The 24,880-nt window shown below is 52.5% G+C and overlaps 1 protein-coding gene across 1 annotated transcript in view; it reads right to left on the minus strand.

Annotated features, from left to right (window-relative positions):
- Nucleotides 1-24,659, minus strand: part of RUNX3 (RUNX family transcription factor 3) — a 35,094-nt gene extending 10,435 nt beyond the window's left edge. The window contains exons 1-4 of the mRNA XM_030504885.1: nt 24,350-24,659; nt 23,309-23,465; nt 19,571-19,675; nt 3,382-3,546 (exon numbers count right to left, since the gene is read on the minus strand). Of these exons, the coding sequence (XP_030360745.1) occupies nt 3,382-3,546; nt 19,571-19,675; nt 23,309-23,465; nt 24,350-24,610 (688 nt within the window). The 5' untranslated portion in view covers nt 24,611-24,659. The remainder of the gene's footprint in view (nt 1-3,381; nt 3,547-19,570; nt 19,676-23,308; nt 23,466-24,349) is intronic.
- Between the last annotated feature and the right edge of the window lie 221 nt (nt 24,660-24,880).

Consider the following 24,880-nt stretch of genomic DNA (forward strand, 5'->3'; position numbering starts at 1 on the left):
ACAAGGCCCCTGCACGTTGCTGGACAATGCACACAACTGCTTTTGAGCGGTTGAAGATGTTTCCACCACAAAGCTGGAGCGCAGGAGCCGCTGCCAGGGCGGTCCCCTCTGTCGCAATGGGAATAAAGCGGTCCAGCATGAACCACTGCTGGGACAGGGGCAAAGCATTGTGCCAAGAGCCGGGGGCTGCTGGGGCTGCTCCCCCCGGGCGAACACGTCTGTCACCACCCCACTGCCCCAGAGCAAGGGCCCGAGCAGCAGCCAGAGGCGCAGAAGCAAGTTCCTTCAACATCTTGCTTCACTTCTGAGAGCTACTTGATTTGTTTTTAAGCTAGGAGACAAAACTCGGAATGAAGCAAGCACGCAAGGCTCTGGCTTCGCATGCCCCGTAATAAGGCACCGTTTCAAGACATCCTAATGACAGCTTGGTGTCTTGCTGCGGAGACGGGAGAGCCGGGATTTCAAAACCTCACATTTTCCAGACCTCACTGGAGAAGTATTAGGCCAAATCCTCAATGGAGGCAAATGGCTCCGCTCTGCTGAGGCCAGGGAAGCTGCGCTGCTGAAAGGAGATGTAGCTCTCATCACAGCTACACTGGAGTGAAATCACAATTGCCCTGGTTTCCCCCAAAGCAGGAATGAATCCTGGTGTGAGGAGGGTTACAAATGTCTGTCCTGCTCAAAGGACAGGCAGGGGAAGGGACCGATTCCCTGCCCATATGCATGGGATAGGGCAAGACTGAAGCCACTGGAATACGCTGACACTGGGCAGCAGAACCTGGGGCGAGAGCAGGATGTGACCCGCTGGGCTCAGTGCTGAGCACAGTCTCCTCCCATGTTTCCTGGCATGCCCTTCAGAAATGATCAGTTTGCTTTTACCGGGAGGTTTCTGGTTTGAGACCATTTAACCTCAAGAGGATCGTTTTACTCGGGGGCTATTTATAACCTCCGGGGGCTGCTTTACTGAAAGTCTTCTGCAAATGGCTCAGGGCCAGATCCTTCTCCCATTTACACCATTGTCCTTGCTGTGATCTCCACCACAGCCACAGCCTTTGCTCCTGAGGAGCAAAGGTTGGGCTGGGCCAGGGCAAACACATCTCCAGAGGACGTCAAGGACCAACGCTGTCTCCTGTGTGCCCTTCTGCTTCGAAGCCCAATCTCCACATATTGCATTCAGGGATTTGAGGTGCCTGAATCCCCCTCTCAGTGCCTGAAGCTGTTTCTGAGCATCTCGTCTTTGCCAGGAGCGGATTAGGAAGCATTTGTGCAAAGTGCCCGGTCAGCAGAACCAGGAGGTGGGCGGTCGTGAAGGGAAAACCTGCCTCTCCACTGGCCCCCGGCACGGAGTGCTGGGAACACTAATGCTGGGAAGCACCACGTAAAGAATAGCGGTGCTGGATGAACCTCAGCCTGCCCCGTTGGCTCCTCCTAACCCGTATCTCGTTATGCTTTTTGCTAATCGGCTTCTCGTGTGTGTTACCTAAGAACGTGCCAAGTCGTGAGAATTACAGGCCTGTTAACTCCGGTGTTATTCTTGGCACGGGCCAGGCTCCACTTACTTGGGTAAAAATTATGATCTTGGTGAATAAGCCGTGTGTGTGTGAGGGAGAGTTTGGGGTTTTTCAGTAGTATTGTTATTATATTGGTTGTAGTCAGTGTTGTGTCAAAAGGACAGGGCTGAGATTAAAATGACCGAGCTGATTCTGCTCCCAGTTACGCTGGGAAGAACCCACAGTAATTTTAAGACAGTTCCTCCAACTCAGGAGCAAGGCAGCCAAGAGCAGAGCGTGCACGAACTGCCTTCTGCAGCATTCCTGGTACTCTGGATTCCCTCCACAGGAATGACTTTAGATGGCTAATTCTGTGTGTCTCCACTCCTGCTGTCGCTTGACATTTGGGAGTTTGGCACGGACAGCAGCTTGTGGCCAGTTTCAGTTTTTGTCTTGCTGCATTTGTGTCATCACCTGATTCTTTGCTCCAAACGATGCTCTTTGGGTTTCTGGCACTACAGGGGACTGTGCTAATTTAAAATACGCATCTTTTTCTTTTTCCTGCCCCCAAGAACTCTTTATTACAGCCAACGGGACAAGCCTATAAAGCTCTTTCTCTCCCTCCCTCTTGCCTTTTAAAAGAAGAATCAAATGATAATCCTACACAAAGTGCCTGGGTTCTTCTCACAAACCGTGCTAATATCAGTGAAAATTCCAAGCATGGAGATTTGCATTTCAATGAGAAATAAATTAAATTTCACTGTAATTTGGAGTTGGGAGGAGCGGGGCAGCTTTACCGTTCAGGTAACGTTTTCAAACATGTTTTTGTGCCTGAGACACCCTTTTTGCCCCAACACTGAGGGTTTCAATCATCTGCAGCACTCCTCGAAACACAACACAAAGGCTTTTGGAAGTTTTCACATGAAACCTTTCAAGAAGGGCCACTTCTCACCAAAACTCAAAGTGCAAGCAGCTTAAATGCTTCCCTTAAAACCCTGTTCGTATTTCTGCTGATGTTCAAAGGAAAACACCACGAGATTAAAAATGTATGGAAAAGGAACACGTCCCACTCGCACACCGAACAGTCTCTTAATACATCCTGGTAGCATGTGGCTGTGCTGAGCTGAGCGGAAAGCTGGGAGCAAGGAGGCAGATGGGTATTTCCAGTGCAATGCTGAGTTTGGGGCTGAGATTCGGGTGCATGGGAAGGACCAGACTGACCTCTCTTGGGTAACTGGTGGCAATTCCTACCTCTGGCACCAAGCTTTGATGCAGATGCCTGGGGAATGCCCGAGGGCTCAGCTATGCTGATGGCAAATATGGGAAGAGCAAAGGTTGTGTGTGTGTGCGTGCACACGCGTGCGCCCATGCAGGTGTGCATACGTGTGGGGAATTATGCTGGAGCTGGGTGATGGATCACCAGACTTGGCATAAACACAATGCAACAAGATAAGAAACCATTTGGATTAGCATGTAAAGTATAATACACCCTTTCTAGTTGATGCTTAACCGTCTACGCGGGTGCCTTCATGTCAAAGAAGCTACTGGATTCAACGTGTGTTGCTCTGATCTCTCTCATGTTCCTGCAGAAACTGCTCAGTTTTCCCTAAGACTCTGTATCTAAAGCAAAAATGCCAGGGTTTACGGTTCAGCACCCATCTGCTCATTTAATGGGTGCAAAAGGGCTTCTATGGTCAAGAAACCCAAGCAAACCCCTTGCTGGCTTGTCCCACAGGCAGGGCTCCTTACCCATCGGAGAACTGGACTCCAACCCTAAAACAGCATCTGGAGGGAAGTGTGCTTGCCTGGGACGGCTCCATTCCCTGCCTGGCTGTGTTGGAAGCACAAGGGTTTGGGGTGTGACGCCAGGCTGGGGCACCCAGCCAGTTACCTTGTATTGGAGTTTGAGCCTGGGACCCAAAGTGGCTCGGGGTGGTGAGGGATCCGCGGGGGTTAGGTGTTGTTGGGGTGACTCTCATGGACTGGCGCAGCCGTTCCAGCTCCCCGTAGCGGTCGGTGAAGGGTTTGGCTTGGTCTTCTAGCTTTTGTCTGTGCCCTGGAATATGATAAGAGAGTCTGATATCTAATCAGTTACCCTTTGGCTGGAGCACCCTGGTTACGCACTCAGCACAGCCTCCACCTTCCTGGTTTGCTCTAATTCACATGGGCAGTGCGTGGCAGCCCCGGTGCAGATTGGCTCCGTGGGGCTCTGCACAGAGCACACGAGGAAAGACCTTGCGGCTTGGACAGGCAGAGCCTGCTGAAGAAGGGACATGGACTGACCCACACAGGAGGCCCCAGATGGTCCACTGAGCCAGCATCTGATCAAGGAGCAGGATGTGTGCACCAGGGTCAGGATGCCCTGTGCCGTGCCCACACCAGCCCTTGCTCACTCTGAGCAAGGAAGGAGACACGTGCAAGGAAGAGGAACCCCATCTCCTGGCAGGGTGGTGACTGGGGAACAGCAAAGGAAACATTGAATTTTAAGTATTTTCTACAGTGTTTGCTCAGTGCACAAAGAACAAACTCTTATATTGCTCCAGCCCTGTCCCCAGGTCTGCCCATGTGGGGTCAGAGCAAGGCAGGGCTGGAGGAGCTGTGGGAGGGATGGAACAGCTGCCCAGTACCATGCTGTGGCCACCTCACTTTGCTTCTCTCTCTGTTCCTCTTTTCCTACCCATCAAATGGGGAGACTATTCACCCACCTCCCCGGGCAGGGCAGCAGCTTATGAGCGTTTGTAAAGCACTCCCAGCTCCTTAGGTAGCAGCTGCTGGCACAGGGCAATAATGATTAAATTTATGCTAAGTGTCCCGAGGCGAGAGGCGCATGAAATACACTTGATACATAACTCTTGCATTTTACTATATTAATCATCACCAAATGGCTTCACTCTCTCTGGGCCTGATTCCAGTCTCAGTTACACCCGCACAAAGCTGGAGGGACTCCAGAGAAGCCGGAGTTGCTTTGGTTTTACGCTGGTGCCAGGTTCAGACCTTGGGTTCTCCTTGCTCTTTACCACGCGAGCAACACCCCCAGCTCCTTGCACCTGCCATGAAAGGACCTTCCCAAGGTGGCAAACGCCTTATCCCAGCGCGATCGAGCGCAGGGCTCGGGGCACTGGAGGTGTGCGGGCACGCCAGGGAGATAGGCAAGGAGCTGGGAAGAAATCCTTCTGCAGCTCTTCTGAGAGCTGCTGGGCCTTATCAGATCCAGCCCTACAGCCCAACCGAGTCAAGCTCAGTTCTCGGTGGCTGTTAAGAAGAAAAGCGATGCATTTAAAAGATGAAAAGTGCAGCTTCCTCTTGCTGGCACCCCCATTCCCTGCCCCTCGCAGCTGCGGAGCGGGAGCTTGGTGTCAGTTTATAGCAAAGTCACAGAAACTCCCCACATTTCACCCTCTTTCAACCTACTCTGTGGTATCTTCTGATCTCCTTTGCTTGGCTCGTCCTGCTGGACTGTCTGCAGAGACGCTGGGAGGGAGCAGAGCACCAGCTCCGGAGGGGATCTCGCGCTCCCAGCTCAGCTCCCTGCCACGGCGTTGCTCCACGGGTACCACAACAGCAAATCACCCCCAGCTTCTGCTTCTGAGGGGCTTTGCCCCTCTGGGAGCTCCACATCGAGGTGAACCCCCACCACTCCCCCAAACCCTGCAATCCCCCAGCTCCTGGGTGTGTGAAACTCCAAACAGAAACGTACTGATGCCAGAGAGCAAAGCTTGGTAAGAGCAAACTCCCAGCAAAAAGCAAAATCCAGCTCTGTTTTGAAAATGTATTTCCCCTGCTGTGTGAACTAAAACCAAGGAAACCTCAAATCTACACCAGAAATGATCTCTTCTAATCTCTGTGCATCCCTGGACCTCATGCACCTCAGCCTTACCTGAGGGCCTTTGGGGAGGGGAGCAGCATCTGTTGCTCAGTACTTGTCCCCAGGGGGGAAGTATGTGCACTGAGGTGTCTTGTTTTGGTCCACATTTGGTTATTTCAGTATACATTTGAGCACAGAAGAAGAAAAATCAGTTTACATTCTACCTTCAGGCAGTTTTCTCAAGCAGAGCTTAGCAGAGAAGCCAAAAGGACTTAAAAGACCGACTTCTACATAAATTTAACGGGAAATAAATTCTCTGCCTCTATCTCAGCTGAAACCCCATCCTGCAGAAGCATCTAGCATGTGACTGAGAAAACCCTAAAAAAAAATACATCAAGTGATCTTTCTGCTGGGAATGTTTTTAAAGATGGTTCTGTCGCTCAACTTGACCGAGGGCTTCATGTGGCTGCATCAAGCTGCACTTGGTTGCCCTGGTCCCCAGACTGCTGAAGCTGGCCACAGTCTAGGAGGGTTTAAGTCTGAAGTAAGCGGCAGTGCTGTACCTGCACCCTCGGGAAGGGGCTGGTTTGTGGGGAGACCCAGCAGTCACCAGCAAAACCTTCCCAAAACCTAAAACCATCCTGAGGAAAAGAAAGTAGAAAACTTGATGCAAGTGTAAGTCACAGCAAACGTGGGGGTTCATTTAGGAGTGAAAACCCAGAGGAGAGCTGTGGGGGGATCAGGACCATTCCAGCTCTCCTAGATCCTCTCCAGGCTGTATCTCACCCTATCTCCATGCATGGGACCTGGCAGCAATAAACTGCATGAAACAAGGCAGCGAATGAGTTAAAAACCACCACCTTGGGCTGCCAACCCTCTTCGGTACAGGCTGTCTGCCCAGGACTTCCTGCCGCTTGTCACTTAGAGCTGGGGACGTCAGACCTTGTCACGCAAGAGAGAATCGCTGTTAATGGGTTTCTTTCATCAGAACAACCTGAGCTTTTTAATTTCTGCAGCGGTTGACTTCATTAAAAGCCCTTCCCCATCTACCCACAGCTGCCATGGAGAGGAAACCAATGCCGTCAAGTGAACAATAGCTCATACCTTAGAGAAGAGGAAGGTGGTTTCTAGCTTAACCCAAGGACTGACTCAAAGCCTCACGAAGCCAGTGGGTGGATTTTCAATCGACTTCAAACAGCTCCAGACCTTATCCCAAGGAATCTGTCTGAGAAGTCTTAATCACCCCGTCCTGTGAATTTTGGGGCACAAAACCTGCTGCTGGGTTGGAGATGTTGTGCTGCCTTTCCAGGCATGCTAGCACTGGCTGGTGGGCCAATGTTTATGGAAACAAGTCCTTAGTACTATAAAACAATGGCAGCTTCTGACCTTCAGCACTTCTTGTCAGCAGCACAAGGGTTTCACCACTGAATTGGGTTTCCAAGTCAGTTCACTCCAATATTGAACACGACACGATGTAAACATTGAGAGATCACCTACGATCCCGATGTAACAACAAGATCTGTATCAGCATATCAAACAAACGATCCCATTGAACACTTCCCAGCTGGAAGAGCCGATGTGAATTTGACACTTTAGGCCGGTAATAAGAAGCATACTGGAAGTTTTGGGTGTTTCCTTGGAATGCAGACAGCGAAACAGTGTGTGCCGTGCTGCAGCTCAAGCCCTCAAAGCTATGATTTAAAGACATGCTTTCTGCATTAAAACATTTCAAAGACTAAACACATCCTGCTCTTCCTTGTAGGAGTGTGCAACCTGATGTGGCTTCCGAAGCTGGGACCTGGATGGGGTTTCCAGGCAGTGGGGGGTGTCCATGGTGTTCACCAAAGGCAGTTTATTTCCCCAGATTACTGGATTACATATAAAATTGATCAAAGGTAGAAAGGGGTTACAGTTGGGAGAGACAGGGAGCTGCACTGCTCTCCCACCTCAGATTTGGGCGCCACGTTGGTCCCCATCCCCACCGTAGCCCCGTGCTACCAAAGGGCGGGAGAGCAGATGGTGGGAAGTGGCTTGGCCCTGCCCAGGCGTCTTGCTGTGAGCGCTGGCGGCAAGCTGGAGCGAAGGAAACGTGGTGTTTCAGCTCCGGGGGGATCTTCATTAACACACACATTTGCAGATCATTTCCTTAGCTCCACTGAGGAGGAGGCCAGAGCCAGGAGATGGCAGCAGCTCCAGCAGAGCCATCAGTGGCCACAGGGACCGCACGGGTCCACCTTTGAAGCGAGGCTCCAAGCATCCCACCAACAAGCTCCCACCTTCCTGCACCAAAGGCTCTGCTCAAACAGCAACAGCCAAATGCCACAGCCCAGCCAAGGAGCTCGCCGGGAGCAGTACGTGCAGCCACGCTGCACATAATCCAGTGCCTTAGTCTCTACATGTCCATGAGAATGGACCACAAGAAAGCAATCAGCAGCAGATAGAACTCCATTCCACGCACAAAACACCTTTCAAATCCCACTTGTAGCCCTCAAAATAGGTACTTCAGAGACACACCAATCCTCTACAGAGGGTTGAATTTTTTCCTAGTCTCGACTTGACTATCAAGTCCCAGCATGTGCTCCAGAAACAAGCCACATGTGAAATGCCTGTGTTATGGGAACAGCAGGTCTGTCCCTTACAGCAGATGGTGGGGTGGTTTCATCTTTGTACAGCTATAACACAAGATATGAACAGCCCTCAGGTTTTCCCTGGAAACCCATCTCCAGCTCGAGACTCGCCATGGGAAATTCCCAGCCAAGAAGAATCTGGTGGAGCTCACGGCCAGTAGAAGAGGCAGGGGAGGACAGTGTGGAGACGGGAACTGGCTGCCCATAGTGGAAAAGGACTCAAATACAATGCCTCCACGGAGGACAGTGGAGATCTCCACTGAGCCCCAGTGAGAGGCAGCAGCCGGCAAGTGCCAGAGCTGCTTCACCCCTCTTCTGAAAATTGAAGCCCAGAAGTTCACAGGAGGGAGCAGGAGGAAAATGTTAGAAGGAACTGTCTCTTCTGCTGCCGAACAAAGTGAGGCACAGATAACTCATTATTCACATGTTTGAAGTTGGCCTGCTTACGCCATTTGGAAAGAGAATCAGTCACGGCGAGGCTTTGCTTTGGTTTCCTCTGGCTTTCGTGAGACACTACCGCTACTGTCTTGCTCCAGCTTGGAGAGAAAGGGGAGTGTGTCGCAATGCGCCGCAGCTCGCACGTCCTGGCAGAGGGTTTACACCGACTCCAACAACGAGAGGAAAAGAATATTGAAGGGGGTGGGGGAGAGAATTAAAAAAAAAGGGCTGCTAATTTATAAAGCTTTTTTAGCTGGTGGTGGTCTGAGATGAATTGGCTGCCTCTAAAAGGATGAAAATAAATATCCCTCTTTTTGAAGGAAATAGGCTGGCTGCTGGCCAGCTGGCAGGAAGCACAGAGATATGTTGCATTTACAGTAGGTTTTTTGCTGTCTGAAGCTCCAGCAGCGGGAGATGTTCGTTCTAGGCAGCCTGGCATTGATTAGCGGCTTCGCAAGCCCCTCGTCTCCTCTCACTTCTGGGTTAGTCTCTTTGCCTCTCCCTGCCCACCCTGCCATAGGGGCACCTTCTGATAAATCCTGTTGTGGCCTTTTATTACACTGGGAGACCCCAAAACTAAGCCCTCTGGAAGGAAAACAAAGCAGGGTATTAATTCAGAGATTTAAACAGAAATCTAGGGTAGCATTTCCAAAAGCCCCCAGGATTCAGGAGCCATGGTCCGTGTTCAAATCCAGAGGAACATCACGCCCAAATTTCCATGCACCTTCAGCACAAATCCCTGAAGGACACGGGTTCCCCGTTCCCAGGGTTTCAGCAGAGAGACTGAGTCTTCCTGGATTTTCAAAGATACTTTAAAGCAGTTCTCAGCACAGAGAAAGCTGGGGGCATGCTCAGCAACAGACTGGGTAAAATTCATCAGGTTTAAGCATTTGTCTCACTCGTGCCTTGCTGAAAATCCCCACGGGTGCTTTCCTGCACCTTTCTGTCCATAAAGACCTCTGAAAACCTGGCTCTGGGACTGCAGAGTGAACTAGGTGCCTCATAAGAGCTTTGATTTGCAGATCTGAGAATTCCACCCGTGTGTCACACGCCAACAGGTCGGTGCAGTGTGCGGGAAGCACGGCAGCTCTCAGAGCAGGGTGCAAACCCCACCAGCACCAGCCTCGGTGGCTCCTCTGCACTTGCTCCTGATTCCAGGAAAGCAAAATTCATTTATGGGCTGTGATCCAGTTCTCATGGAATTAGGCAAACCCCCTGATTCAAAGATTTCAAAGCTGGGTGCTGGGGAGGAAGCAGACAGATCTCAAGTACATCCAGCTGGTATTGCCTCAGCCACGTCTGAGATCAGATTTTCAGCTGCATACATTAGCTGTCACTCCGTAGATCAGTGGAGCGATGCCAATTTGCAGTGAGTTAATGCCTGCTATCTAACAACTTGAAATGGGACCCGTGTGGTACCAGTATAGCTGGTTTTTCCCAGTTCATAACCTGTTCCATTAGGGCAAGCACATCAAATTCCTTTGGATGACACTGGTTATACCCTGCCCAGGATGGGGAAGACCGTCTGCTGGGTTCAGACCTATGCAAGGGATGTGCTAATGCACACGAGATGCAGCTGATGACCAGGTACAGCAGCATTTTGCCGGTCCTGGGCTCCATCAAAACAGACCCAACTTTCCCAAGGTTTGAGGATGCCGAGCGCTGGGTTTCCCCTTTGCCCTAGGACAGAGCTGGAGCTGAGCCCTGACATTTGAATACTAATATCCCCCGATCCCAGGACTGAGCTTCAAGCTCCACCTCCAGAGACTGGCTGGTATGTCGGATAATTACTGCTGCTGACGAGCTTTGCCAGCACACACAGCACAATGCTACAGGCGAGAGCCCCAGAGCCACGCTACCTGCACAGCACCCTCAGTCCTCTCTGCAGTGCTGCTCCCCCAAAGCCAAAGCAGCAGAGCTGTACACGGGCTGACCACAGGCAGGGCTTTGGGATATGCTCGGCTGGGTACCTCCCTGCAGAGAGGTACAGGAGCACGGCGCTCAGCTGCTCAGCACCTTCCCATTGCCATAGTCCTTGTTGCAAGGGCTCAGAGGCTGAGGCAGGCAGCGGGGATGCTCTCTGCTTGTTGGGCCCCTCTTTCCTCCTCCTCCCACTACAGTGCGTAGATTCACTGGAAAGTGTAAGGTAAAATAATGCAAAATCACGTCTAAGCACCTTCCGCTGCAGGATATGATTTATCTCTTGCAGAGCAGGTGACTGGTCTCTGGCAGCGGAAGAGAAGGGTCTTAGGAACTAAATTTCATCTCACTCTGAGTCAAATCCTCTTCCTCCCTCTGCCACATCATTAAAGTGATTGGTTGCGCTGATAAGCCCTTTCGAGAGGGAGAAACGAGATGTGTCCTGCCCTGACATCTGATGTGATCTTGTGGTTTTGTTTGATAGTTCTGGAGCTTTAGCTGTTGCCTTCCTTGAAACTAAACTTACCTTTTAGCACTGACTTCTTTCCTCCCCCCATCTTTTCCAGCCTGTGACTCTTTGCACTGTCCTGAGCTCACAAGTCCTGCCCAAGGGACATGGGGCCGCAGTGCATTAATAACCCTGCACGATGCAGTCCCAGCTACAGCATGATAAATCCTCCCCAGCAACAGCCTCCACATATGTGCAATGCTCCCACATCGCCTGCTGCCCACCAGGTCGTTAGATCTGCTTTACAAGGGGGTAAACTGAGGCACAGGGCAAAACACGGTCACTTTGCGAAGGAGGGAAGGTCACCGACATCCTTCCCCCAACACTCACAAATGCTCCTTTTCATGCTGACCTGTCCCATCACCCACATCCCACCAGTCCCTCCACACAGCTCCCTTCAGGCCGCCACTGCTCCCAGTGGGAATTCCTTTTGCTATTATTTTGCTATTTATTTGTACAGCACCCAGCAACTGCCCCTGCACCAGCATCGAAACCCCAACAGCCTTCTGGAAGAAGCATCAATGAAACTTAATTCTCCAAACGTTCCCCATCCACCAGAGAATCCTTTTGCTCCAGTTTCATCTCTTCCAAATACTTCATCAATTCCTGCTTCTCTGATTCTGATTTATCCCCAAAGCTGGAGAAGGAATGCCTCTTCCAGCCCAGCTGAGAATCGTGCCCTGGGGTTTTCCCAAAGCTTTCAAAAGCAGGAGGTGTTGCAACCAATTTCAACAAAGATTTCTTTGTACAATGCAAGCAAAAATAATTTCCCTGTTCTGACTCCCAATACGGCTTCGCTTAGAAAATACTGGTCATTTTTAAATTAAATGATCTGAACTTATTATGCGTCAGGTGATTATAAAAGGAGAGGTGGAATTTACTGTATGTGGCAAATAAAATAATTAGAGGGGTAAATTTACTGGAGCCAATATAACTTTGGTTGCTCTGTTAATACCTGAGGCTGGGATTACAGCCTTGAGCTGTAGCACCAAAGGCTCAGGTGATGTAAACCCATCATTTTGAGCGCGGTCAGCAGCCTCTGTCCCTGCTCTGCTCTCCGAGGGAATGCTCTGGTGTCCCCCGGGTGTTCCTGTGCCCTGGCAAGGGGTGAGAGGGTCCCACGTGGGGCTGGGGATCCTGCACAGCCTGACCCACACAAACCCAGCACCCAGCTGCTTTTCTCCCTGAGGGCTTTTTATCCATCATCCTCCCAGAGCCAAGCCCCAGCTCCCCCTCACCCCATCTTTGCAGGATGGGACTCCGAAGGGGTTAACTGGATGGCAGTGCCTATAAGAAACAAGAGGAGGCAGCTGAACATAATTGCCTGCGATGCATGTATCGGCAGTGTCCGAGCTGCCTCTGCACAAGAACAATGCCCCGGTTGGTCTGGGCAAATCCCAAAGGGTGCAAACTTCCCCCTGGGATCAAAACACATTAGCAATGGGAATACAAACAGAGAAATCCCCCGTGGCAGCAAGTGCTGGTTTGCAAAGGATCCTGAAGGAACCCAGAGCCTCGCATCGGCTCATCGCTCCCTGGCGCCCGCTCCGGGATGCGGGACCAGCCTCTGCCTCCTGCCTGGTGCCATCACCCAGCATTTGCTTTTCGTTTTTCTCCATGCAAAGAGTAAACGGGACAGGGAAGGGTGGGATGGAGCTGAACAGTCTCTGTGCCCCATCCCAGGCACCAACCACCCCACGGAGGAGGTTGGAGCTGGAGGGACGGCAGAGAAAACACCAATAAAAGTGAACTATTAAAATACTACATTCCCACTGAGGATTGCCCCTGCCTGCCGTGTTCCAGGCCCCCCAAAAGCCCACACTCTATCCAAAGCCATTTTGCTGCTCCTTTAGGGCCTTGCAGGGTTGGATCAGAGACCCACGAGCTCTGCACAGTCGTATGGAGCCCACAGGGTTTCTTTAAACATTCATCTCCAGGAGCTGCAGCGTGTCCAGAGCAGAAAATTAATAGGGAAACAAGAAAGTGTCACTCAGGATTTCCTCCTCTTCCTCCTCAGGGAGAGGGACAACTCTCAAGAAGTGGGAAATCAGTGTATTTTAAGCACCACATTTTGTAGCTATTTTATATCGACAAATAACTGTCCTGGAAGCGGTGAAGTCATTTATTTATTTAGATGATCTTGTTGGTTTGATTGATTTAGTTGTCTCTTTTTTCCCCCTCTTATTTTTCCTTTTGCTTTGCCATTTTCCTTTTTTTCTCTTCCCCCTAATTCCCAGCCGAGCTAGGAAATGCCCATGTATTTATATCTAGCTAAGAACGAGCAGGAGAATAAAACAAAAGACCCTAATAATACCCAAAACTGTCACCCCACAGGAGGACTTCAGCACTGAGCCTGCTTTTAATCATAGAAACCTCTCCAGTTTGAGTTTTGCTCACCCCATGAGGGAGCCTTTCTGCCAAGATAAAGATCTGAACTCGCACAATACTGGCACAAGCAGCCCTGTCCTGGGTCTCCACTCGAGCGTCTGGGAAGCACAAGACCCTCTAATGATTTATTCTCTCTTCTCCAAGCACTTGCCAAAGCCGTATTGAATCTCTGAGGGTGAGAGGCACAGCAAACAGGTGCCCTGGGCATGCTGCAGCCCAGATAGCCCATAGGAATATGGCAAGAGGGGATCATTTTGCCCTCGTTCCTCTTTGGCTCCCATCCTGTAACCCCTTTGACTGCCTCACTCTCTCTTCTTCATCCTCAGCTATTTCAGGCTGTTGCCCGCTGACCCACACCCATGTCTGCCACTCAGTAGATCCCGATTCCCCCATATCCCAGGAACGGGAGAGCTACATTATCCGGAATCAAGAACCTGGCACAGTGTATCGCCCCAAGCCTCCCGCAGCACAGTTCCAGCCCTGCAGAGCAATTCTGGGTCCCGTCTCCTCTCAAAGTTGCTTCAAATCATTACAAAACCATGAGAAAACCTTTCCCCCTTCTCCCATGTGGAGGAAGCTCCGTGTGGATTTACACCCCCCACACATAGCCCAGGTCCATGGGACAAAGCTCTGCAAGATGAGACATGGAGCCAGGGGGCAAACACCAGCTCTGCAGGGGGGTTCCCGCATCGGCTCTGTTCCCTGACAGTGGCTTTGCCTTTCCCAAAAGCTCCGGCCATTGCCCTTCCCTGAAGCGCAGTGATGAGTGAATTCATGGGTCAGACGCTTTTCCCAAAGGTAACAGGAATGTTCCTGCTTCATCTTTCTTTCCCTCCATCCCAACCCCGTGCAAACAAGGGAAGCCCCAACAAGATGCTCTTTGTTACAAGCAATTATCAAGGGGTCAGAAATCCCACCAGAAACCATCAATGCTTTTGAAGACATTACAACCCAAAACTTAGCAAGGAAATAAATAACCACTCTGCAATGTATTAAATCTCAGCCTTATCTACAGCCATGGAAGTAGTGGGGGGATCACTTGACTTGGAGCACAGCCCTGCACATCCTTTTTTCTCTAGCCTCAAAGTAGAGCATCCACTAGGAATAAAAGGGAAAACCCCACACCAGAGAGTCCTCTGAGCTCAAGACAAATGGATCCAGATGCACCTTAAATAAATTAATAAAGAAAGGCTTTTCTGGGGTGTTTGGGGCTGCACTGGGATGCCAGGAGCTGGGACCAGTGAGGCGCCAGGCGTGGGGTGAGACACGGGGTGTGCCGGGCTCAGGCGCTCGGTTATCGACATGGATGAAGAAGCCACACAAGGTGTGTGTCATCCCCAGTGGGTGCCGAGACAACCTGTTCCCTCCCTGCAAGAGCTGCCCTTGCAGTGGGGCCGGGGCATCCACAGGCACCCTTGTCCCGCAGCCACCCCAGCACCCTGTGGTGCGCAGCAGCAAAGCCCCTTCAGGCTGGATTTACAGGAGATTTACAAGGGTTTCACAGGATTTAGATGGGTTTCCCCTTTATGGTTAATCTTTCAGGTTTGCTTTTGCTTTTTTACCCCATACTTGAAGCCAAGAGGTCCCCATGCGTGGGGTGCTCGAGAGCAGCCAGCACCCAAGCCACAGCCTTGCAGCCACTGACCACCAGCACCTTGGTGACACAGGTTCCATTAACACCTTGCACGGGCACAGACAAGGGGGTTTGCATCCTCTGTATGTCCCAAGCTCTTCGATTCCCACCCAAGGGCTGTGGCTCGAGCTGACGCTGCACACGGGGAGGGAAACCCTCGCCCTGCTCAGAAGCTTGAAAGTACGAAAGCAAGAAGTGGTCGTTCTTGGTTCTTGGAAACAGCTCAGAGCTGGGAGAGGTGAGAAGCTTTTTCACCCCGCTTTCACAACGGCTACGTGCTGCGCAGGGGGAGCCCCATCATCCTCCTCCTGGCCCAGCCAGTGGATGCTGCAGGATGGGGACACACTCCTGGCACTTGCTGTTGTCACACCAAGCATGGAGATGACTGAAGGCATCGGATCTCTGACACACACCTCCAGAATGAGCAGGGCTGGAGACACGAACAGTCACCACCAGCCCCTCCACAAGCACTCTCACTGCTGCTGTGGCAACAAGGGGGACAGGAGGACCTGCTACCCCTTGCTCTTCAGGGGTGAACATCCAAGATACATCCCTCCCTCCATTTCATCATTCAGAAAGCAACTTTATACTCAAAGCGCTCCAAGCCCTTGCCATGCAAGTGGGTTGGGCTCTGCACATCCCAGCACCGCTGCCTTCACTGCTGTTCTTCCCACGTCCCCGGCACTGGCACACAGGGCTCTGTTCATTCTCCCAGCCAAATGAATGGTTTATAGCCCAGGTGAGCATGGCTGGGTGAAGGTGTGCTGCCCCATGAGGGTTATGGAGGGTGATCAAGCCCTCTTGGTCTCCCTTTCCTCCTCAACACGGTGGCCAGGACAGCAAGGATGGGGTGGAAATCAGAAACAAGGGGTTAAGGGCAAAGGAGATTTAAAAAGGAACAAAGAGAGGTTAAGGAATACTGAATGGCAGCAAGAAAAAGGCATCTAAAGGGAAAACCAAACCAAACCAAAGTTACTTGGCATGAGAGTTCCCAGGAGATGGGCTGAAAGGTGCTGGTGCTGCAAGGGGGAGCTGGGAGGAGGAGAGTAACAGTAGGGAGGAGGTGAGAGCAGTAGAAGGGAAGGGAGCCAGCAGGTGGATGTGATGGGGGAGGCCCTGGAGATGCTCCTATTTGCCCAGGAACAGACTAAACATCCCTGTACAGCTTCCAGCTATTCATTTTCCCATGTTCTGCCTCTTGTGGATTATTTTGCAAGCAGCTGTGGGTGCGAGAGGGCTTTGCACGAGGGCTGCAGCTTGGCCGATCCGGGCTCTTGCTAAATCAAGAGCTGCACAGAAGGTGACGGATGGGGGGGGGGTGGTGGAAAAATAGAAGGAAATTTCACAGGAAGCTCAAATATTTTATTACTTCCTGTTTGTACAAAGTATGTCAACACTTGGCACCCGCTGCGCTATTTGTTTAGAGCTAAGGTGCCAACTTGACAGAATGTGCTTTTTCTCTCCAGATCTAACCCAGAAGGAGACTGAGCACAAGAAAACACCATCTCTGTGCGAGCAGGCACTCGGAGGGGCTGGAGTGATGCTGGCGGGAATGCTTGGGGACCACAGCAGCTCAGCCAAGGCCACCAGCATCACCAGCCCCACATGCCCTGGTGCCGCTTCTCACGTGGCTGTGGGGTCTCAAACCAGCACCCTCGGTTCTTCAGCACCCTGGGTCCAGCTCCCCTGGTGCCCCCTTCCAGGCTCCATCCCAGGCCCCGCAGGGGGCTCTGGCTCTCACCCACTTCCCTGCGATTTCTCACCCATCTCAACTCCATTTGAAGCTCCTCAGAAGCTTTTTTTCTGGGCAGAGCTTTAGTTAAAAGACTTGCTTAAGGGCCTTAGATGGAGTGATGGGACAGGGGTGGAAGATGAATGGGATGCTCAGAGGTGGGGCACAGAGCCCAGCTGCATTTCTGACCCAAAAACCCCACAAGAACATTGGCTGGAGGGATTTTGCTGCATCTGAGAAGACAATGCCCAGGGCTTTCCCAGCACACCAAGACAAATGATCAATTCTTTCCGCATTAAGGGTGCTTTTCTGCCTGCTCACACCAGCCCCACATCCAGCCTCCAGCCCCAGGGCCGACCCTGCACAACAGGAGCCAACATGCACCATGCCCCACTCATTTGCCACACTGGAACCAAGGAGAGGGAAAACCCCAGATATTTCTATGCACACATATACACACACATATGTACTTAAACAAGTGTTAAAAAGCATATATAACATATATACCCACACCTCCCAAGGCCAAGCAGGGCCGGCAGCGCTGGCCACTGCTGGGCTTTGCTGGCTGTTGATGCTGGAGGGTGTTGGAGCACCCACGGGTGCTGTGCCTGAGAGCCACCCAGTGGCAGGTTAACCAGGAAAACCACACTGGGTTTCCAGGAGTGAACCTGGATCATTTTGCAGCCGGTATTTCCACACTGAGGGTTTCTGCAGGGAGGGAAGGGCACATTCATTCAAAAATACAAACCAAACTGGTGAAAGAGTGGGGGCGGGGTGTGTGTGTATTTTTCTTCTTCCTGTTGAAGACACTGGATTTTCAGTCATGAATTTAAGCCCCAGGACCAAACTGGGAGTCCAAATATGCTCTTTACTGCCAACAAACCTATGATCATCTGAAAGACTTCCCCAAAACCACAACTTGGGTCTGAACTCCTTCGATCAAGCAATTTATTGCTGCAGGAATGGGGGAGAGATTGACCTTCGGGGTGTACACAAGGCAGCAAACAACCACCATGCAGGGCTCCTCAGGGAGCCTTCACCTCGAATCATAGAAGCACAGACTGGTTTGGGTTGGAAAGGACCTGAAGATCATCCAGTTCCAACCCCCTGCCATGGGCAGGGACACCTCACACCAGACCATGTTGCCCAAGGCTCTGTCCAACCTGGCCTTGAACACTGCCAGGGATGGGGCATTTATCACTTCTCTGGGCAACCCATTCCAGTGCTTCACCACCCTCACAGGGAAGAGCTTCCTTATATCTGACCTGAAACACACCAAACCCAGCAAACCCCAGGGAAGCACTGACCTTGCAGCCCAGCCGGGGGAACACATCCCTGGGCACATGGAGCCAGGATGAGCTGCTCCATCCCTGGTTCTGCCTGGTGTAACCAAACGAGGGCTCAGCCGCAGCCCAATGGTGCAGCCCCCCAGCCCTCACCTGTATCAGGGGATGTAAATTAAAGATGGGAGCGATGGGATGGGATGTTGAAATTCAGGAGGAGCGGGTGTGATTCAGCAGGGCTTGGTGAGTGCTGGCTATCAGTGCAGTCAGAGCAAACCAAACGCCAAGAGTAGCAACTATCTCACCTTGTATTATTATTTATGTATTCCTGATTATTATTATTATTAGAAAGGCGATCTGATGCAGCAGATAAAGGGCTGAGCCAGGAGTCAGAAGACCTGGTTTCTATTCCTGACCTGGAAGAGTTGTGAAATTCCCTGCCTGCTTTCCCCTCCCAGCCCAATCCCAGTGGCTGCAGCACCCACCACGACCCATGTTTGCTCACTGCCGCAGCCCCACACAGGGACCTGCCTTAAAAACCCAACAGCACGGTGTTATCTGGATGCCGGCTTGGTAAATCCTGGGAATGCCAGTGAAGCCTCTTGTGCTCCAAAAAGAAAAAAAACCATCAAGGGGGAACAAACCCCAACAAACCCTGATGCAAATAAAACCCCCTCGCTGAGGGAACAGCCCTCACCTGGCCTGACATCAAGGGGCACTGATGGCCCCGCGACAGCATCAACAGAAAATATTTTCTAAAGCATATTTAGAAGGATCAAACCGTTTCCCTTCAGTTTGGGCACCGGCAGCTTTACACGCAAAGGGAACAAACTCTGCTTTATAGTCCCCAGGATGGTGCTGAGCGAGCAGGAAGGTGAAACTGGAGCAAAAAGCCAAAGACAGAGGCCCTGGGGATGAGATCTCACTGTGGGGGGGGGTCTCACAGAGCAAATAATACTTGTGGCAAAAGGAAACTCTTCCATCCAATGGCACCGGAGCATTTCCCTGCACTCCTTGGGTCACAGGAGATGCCAAGGTGAGCTCAAATCAGCCCAGTGCCAACCCCCAGCCACACCAGGGTGACTCGCAGCCGCCTGTGCAAAGAGCTCTCCCCAGCCAAGAGGCACCTGCCTGCACCCTGGGAGCGGCCACAGCTCGGAGATGTTCCTGTGGTTCAGTCATCTCTTGAGCTTTCGGAAGCCGCTGCCAGCCGGAGCCTCCGACAACCCGAAAGCGAAACCAGCACCGACCAAAGGGGAAGGTGCTCACCGAGCTCTGCTGGGCCCTGCAGACACACAGGCAAAGACCAACCCAGCCAAGGAAACCTACACACATTCTAGTTCAATAACCAACAGTTCAGCCTCTGATGGCAGGCACACCTCTGGCTGCGAACCCCCAGCAATGCCCTGTGCAACACCACGTTCAAGTCCTCCTTATGGCCACAGCATTTTCCCTACATCCCGGCCACTACCAAGACTGGAGCTATGAAACCATCCCTTCACAATGGGATATGGAGGTGGCAAGAGCAGGCAGGGACACGCGACATGCTCCCTGTGCAGAGAATATAAAAGCATCCATACAGTGCCACGCAGCACGTGCTCCCAGGACTCACATTAGCCCTGTGAGCGGTGCCTGCCCTGGCTGGCCTGACCACAGCAAGATCCTGCATCCTTCAGGCACAGAGAGCCTGGCCCCTGCATCCCCTCCACGCGTCCCAGCGGCTGCCAAATAAAACACATCACTTACTTCGTGGCTCCCGTGGTCCATCCACAGTCACTTTAATGGCTCGGTGATAGGTAGCAACTTGCGTGGGGTTGGTGAACACGGTGATCGTCAGGGTAAAGCTTTTTCCTAAAGAAGGTGAAGGGAGAGAAAAACGAAACCGAGAGAAATGAGGGTTCAGCTCTTGTGGGAGTAAAAGGCTCCTGCTGGAGCAAGCTCAGACACAAATATCCACATCCACCGAACTCCAACACACACATCATTTAATTTTATGAGACATGATTGCCGAGACACAAAGCTTGGCCGGCTCCCGCTGGGGTGGTGCTGGCTGCAGCACAGAGAGGCTTGGACCTGGTTCAGAGCGGGAGCCAGGACCTTCCTAGATGGAAAAGTCACTTGTCCCCCTCCTCCCCATCCCTGTCCCCATATTGACCCCTCCACCCACAGCAGCTTCCTGGTGCCTTCCTGCTCAGATGCTTCTCCTTTTCCCATGGGAATCCAGCCCTGAAACACAGTGCTGGACACAGGACCCCCTCCACGAGGGACAGATTTGGGTCCTGGTGCCCATGGGATGCTCCCTTGGGTAAAGAGGGTAGGCTGCATGTGCAAGGGAGCAAACCACTCTAACCAGCCCCTCAAGAGCAATCACGGTGATATTTCAAAGGTACCGAGTATTTCAGAGGTATAAACCCCAGCAGGAATCAGGCTGGAAGTGCCCGTGCAACAGCTCGTAGCTCTTCCAGCCTGTGCTTCACAAAGAAATGCAGCAAGAAACCACCTCCTTTCCCTTTTTCCCTACGGGGATCAAGCGTTTTTCAAATCCCGACCACCATCTACCTATAGGGCTGAACCTGAGAACATCCGTAGCAAAACAAAAACGTATTTATACAGCTAGTAGGAAAAAAGAATAAACGGAAAATGAAATTATCTCCTCCGGAGACCATCCCGCAATTATCCCAGGTGGAGAGTTTCTCTACGGGAGTGTCGGGGGGGAGAAAATGCTGGCTTTAAAGCACAGCAAGCATCAACCCCCGCCTCACCTCCACTTTTAGCACAGGACTAAACAACGCACAAACCTGCAGCTCATGTTCTGCACAAGAAAGGTTTGGTTTTACCCTCCCCAAACACAACCTGAATCCCGGCGCGGCTGCGCTGACAACCTCCACGAAGAGCCGCGCTGCAGCCGCAGCCTGCAGAGCGGGGAGGCTCCCGGGCGCCGGCTCGGCCACATGTAACCAACCAACACCGAGGATTTGCTGGCAAAACCTTCGCCGAACCCTAGCGCAGGGATGAGGGTTATTAAGAGCAATTATTTAGGAAATGTCGTGGGAGGAGAGGCGAGGGAGGGAGCCCCTTGGTTTGCATGCGAGGGGTAGGCGGCATGCGGGCAAGGACGGCTTGTGAGACACAAACTCTCCCGTACGCCCGAAGAGCTGAGCCCGGCAGCAACCTGCCCGCTCCTTGCCTCCTCCTGCAGCTGATTTCTGCATTAATTACGATTTTGATGTTTTATTCTCCATGTGAAATAATTCCCCTGCATTTCAGCCTCCCCCCTACCCTTACTAGCAGCCGACACGAAACCTCTCGCGGGAGCTTGGCCAGGCCACTTCTGCCTCTCAACAGCTCGCAAAAACCCTCCCATGAATCGAAAATGAGAATTAGTACCTAGCATCATTTTTACTCATTTCCCGCCCTCTCAGGAAGCTAGGCTGACGTTACTCAGCCCCAGCTGCTCGGGGCTGGACCCCAGCTCCTGGGTGGGTTTGGGAGCACCTACGGCTCTGTGGGATGCTCCAGTGGGATATTCCGACTGGGAGAGCAGGTGCTGGGGTGCAGCAGTGCAGCACGCCCCTGGCCTTGGCTTTCATTTCATACAGTGCAAGCTGAGCAGAGAAGGTTTGGGGTTTGTGGTTTTAGGTCGATTTTTTTTTGTAAGAGCAAAGCATAGGTGGAATCTGGTCCTTCTCCCTGCCTTTGTCTTACATATGGAGATGGTAATTTTTTTTTGCGGGGCGTGTGTGTGTGGAGAAGGACCTGCTCTTCCCAGCTCACAGCGCCGGGGAACAATCCCGGACATATTATTACTAAAAATGCCCAATTCTGAAATATTTCAAACCATGTTTTCCAAACTAAAGCTTGTTCTGATATTACAGGGCTCAGGTGCACACTCAGGCTATTCACAGACACACACTCCACACATCAGATTTACACAAAGATTTACACACACACACAGAGAACTCTGCCCCAGCAAAAATCTACTGCAGCGAATCCAGATTTCTGTCAGAATAAAGGAAATCAGCACCGGGTTCCCGGAGGTGGAGCCGAACAAATGAAAGCAAACGGGACACCCTGAATTAAAATGCAATAGAAACGATTTTTTACACTAGATAGGTCTGAGAGAGCCCCGTGCCCGGGAGAAACGGCCGTACACCGGAAACTAAGCACACGCTGCGACAAAGCCATACTGAGACACCTTCACACCAACCCCGGGGAGCCCGATGGGGTTATTGTTCCGTAAACGTTACAAAGCTTCATCCCACAAGAAATATATATATACATATATAAATTAAAAATCAACAGTCGAGTTACACTCTAAAGCTCCGTAGAGGCAGAAGAGGTGTTTTTACTGCTGTAATGAGCATTTGCCAAGACTCTGCCCCTGGAAGGAGACTGTTCACCCAAGTGCTTTCCGAGACTGTAAACTGCTGCTAAATGAGAGCGTTAATAATGAATTTAGATTCAAGCTGAGATTGGGTTGCATTCAGCTTGGAAATTTATGTAAGGAGAATTAAAAAACCCAATCCAGAAAGAAAAGAGCCCGAGAGAATAATTGATTACAGAAATGAAAGCTTAATTCATAAAAGAAAAACATTTTCCATCCATCAACCTGCAACCAGTTAAGTGGAGAGTTTTAAAGAAACTGCAGCATGGAGAAGGAGCCAACAGGAAAAAGGAAATGTATGAAAGAATGTAAACTATTCAAGTTTCATAAAGAGGAACAAGTAAACAGTTATTACATGCAAATAATTCCCAACATCACTGCTTTTAATTAATGCAGAGAAGTCAAAATATATCTGACATTGTGCGTATACACTCGAAGCCTTTGAGAAAAAGCTGCCATATGGCCATTAAAATATAGAGTTCTTGTTTTCGTTTAAATAAAATAATCAAGAGCCTTGATCCGCAGCGCGTCTCGGTGGCGAGATGCTGAAATTCTATTTATGCTCTTTGCAATTCAGGTGCGATGCGGCTGCGAGGGGCGGGAGGGATGAATGGGAAAAGCCAAACTCTGCGGCCGGAGAGGGACGTTCCTGACCCGCTTTTCCATGCGGCAAAAGCGGAGAAAACGAGGGGAGTCCCCGGGGCATCGAAATGAGGACTCTCTGCTCCGCACCGTTCACATTGGGGAGCACCAGCGCGTGTCCCCTCGCCGGGCGCTGGCCGTGGCCCCTCGGACTGGCCGAATGAGATAAATTGGGGAGGGTATGAGCGGGGGCCGCAGCCGCCCTACTCCACGTCTGAGGCTCTACACCGAGGTGGGTTTATTGCCCTGCACCGCGGCAGAGGAACCCCCGGCAGGAGCGGGGCCGCTCCTTCCTGCGCGACAAGCCCGGCCCGCGGCAACGAAACCACCGGCCCGCGGGAGACACGCCGTTAAAATACAATTAAAATAAACTGAAGCTCTTATTCCCCCCCCGCCCCTTTCCGTTTTTCCTCTAAAAAGTCAAATAAAAGGACAACCATTTCCCAGGCGGTACGTACCCCGGCCGCTTCTCCCAACAAATCTGAGGTCGTTAAATCTCGCCACTTGGTTTTTCATCACGGCGGAAGCGTTGCGGAGCTCCGCCGAGTAATTCTCGTCGTTCCCGGCCATCACCGTGACCACCGTCCCATCGGGCACATCTCCGAGGGCTACAACCTAAGGCGGAACGGGAGAATTTTAGGCTAATGTCAACGGCAGTTGGAGCTAACCTGCTCTACGCTTTTCCCCCTAAACCCGCCCAAAAAACCCAAAGCAAAACCAAAAACAGTCCGAGCCCCCAAGAAGGGCTGGAAAACCTGTGGGGAAGGGGAAAACGAGCTAAAAACGGGGTTAAAAGGAGCGAGGCGCTTCCGCGGGGCGGGGAAGGGGGACCAGGCCGCCCTCGGTTACCCCCGGGGACATTCGTGCTTTTATTTTGTTTAATTCGAGGCTGGGGAAGGCGCTGCTGAGCGCGAGACGGCCACGGGGTTGCCCGGGGGAGCCGCGGAGGGGAGCGCGGAGCCCCGAGCCCCTTCCGGGGAGCAGCGCCCCGAGCTCCCGGTGCCGGGACGGCCGAAGGTGGGGGGCCGGTTTGTAACAACCTCCCGGGGTTCGTGGGGCTCAGCTGCCGTCCCGCCCGGCTCCCGCGAAGTTGGGGCTTTCCCCTCGCCAAGCCCCGGCCCGGGGCTGCCCCGTTGGGTCCCGCGGAAGCGGAGCCGGGCGGCGCGGGGAGCCCGGGCAGCGCAGCCCGATGCCGGGGCTTCGGCTCTTCGCTTTCTTTGTGCCGATTAGATCTTCCTGCCTCCCCTGCCTCCCTCTCCCAGGAAGGTAATTAACCTCCACTCTCATTAAACTTCAAAGTTGCCTGAGAGCTCCTAACTGTACGGAATATCTAAGATGCTGTGACCGCGGGGCAATGCGGAGACGTGATTAAAAATAATAAACCGGGCTCGCTTCGAAGTGATGTCAGGAGCGAGTTAAAGCGCGAGGGGCGAGCCCGGAGCCGGGCCGGTCCCGCCGGGGTTACAGCGCAGCCTCATCCCCCCCAACTCCCGGCTTACCTTGAAGGCGACGGGCAGCGTCTTGTTGCACCTCCAGTGGGACGGCAGCACAGAGCACAAGAAGTTGGGGCTGTCGGTGCGCACCAGCTCGCCGGCGTGGTCGGCCAGTACATCCACGACGGAGCGGACCTCGGGCCGAGCCCGGGCCCCCGGCGCGGGGGCCCCCAGCGCCCCGCTGTTCTCGCCCATCTTACCGCAGGGGAAGGCCGTGGAGGGGGGTGTGAAGCGCCTGCTGGTGCTCGGGTCTACGGGAATACGCATCACAACGGCGGGCGTCAGGGAGCCGCCGCGGCCGGGGGGTGCGAGTTGGGGCCCGGCGGGGCGCGGCGGCGGGGGGCAGCGGCGGGGGCAGCGGCGGCCGGGCCCCGCGCTGCCTCGCTCCGTCCCGGCGGATCGCCGTCCTCGGCGGGGCGGCGCGGGGAAAGCGGCGCGGGCTGTCCGCTCCCACCCGGCTCCGGGGCTCGTCCCCGGCGGTCCCGCTGCGCTCCCGCCCCGGCAAAGGCGGCGCGGAGCCCCGGCAGAGCCACGTCG

This window comes from Strigops habroptila, chromosome 12 (genome assembly GCF_004027225.2).
Source record: "Strigops habroptila isolate Jane chromosome 12, bStrHab1.2.pri, whole genome shotgun sequence".
Taxonomy (NCBI): domain Eukaryota; kingdom Metazoa; phylum Chordata; class Aves; order Psittaciformes; family Psittacidae; genus Strigops; species Strigops habroptila.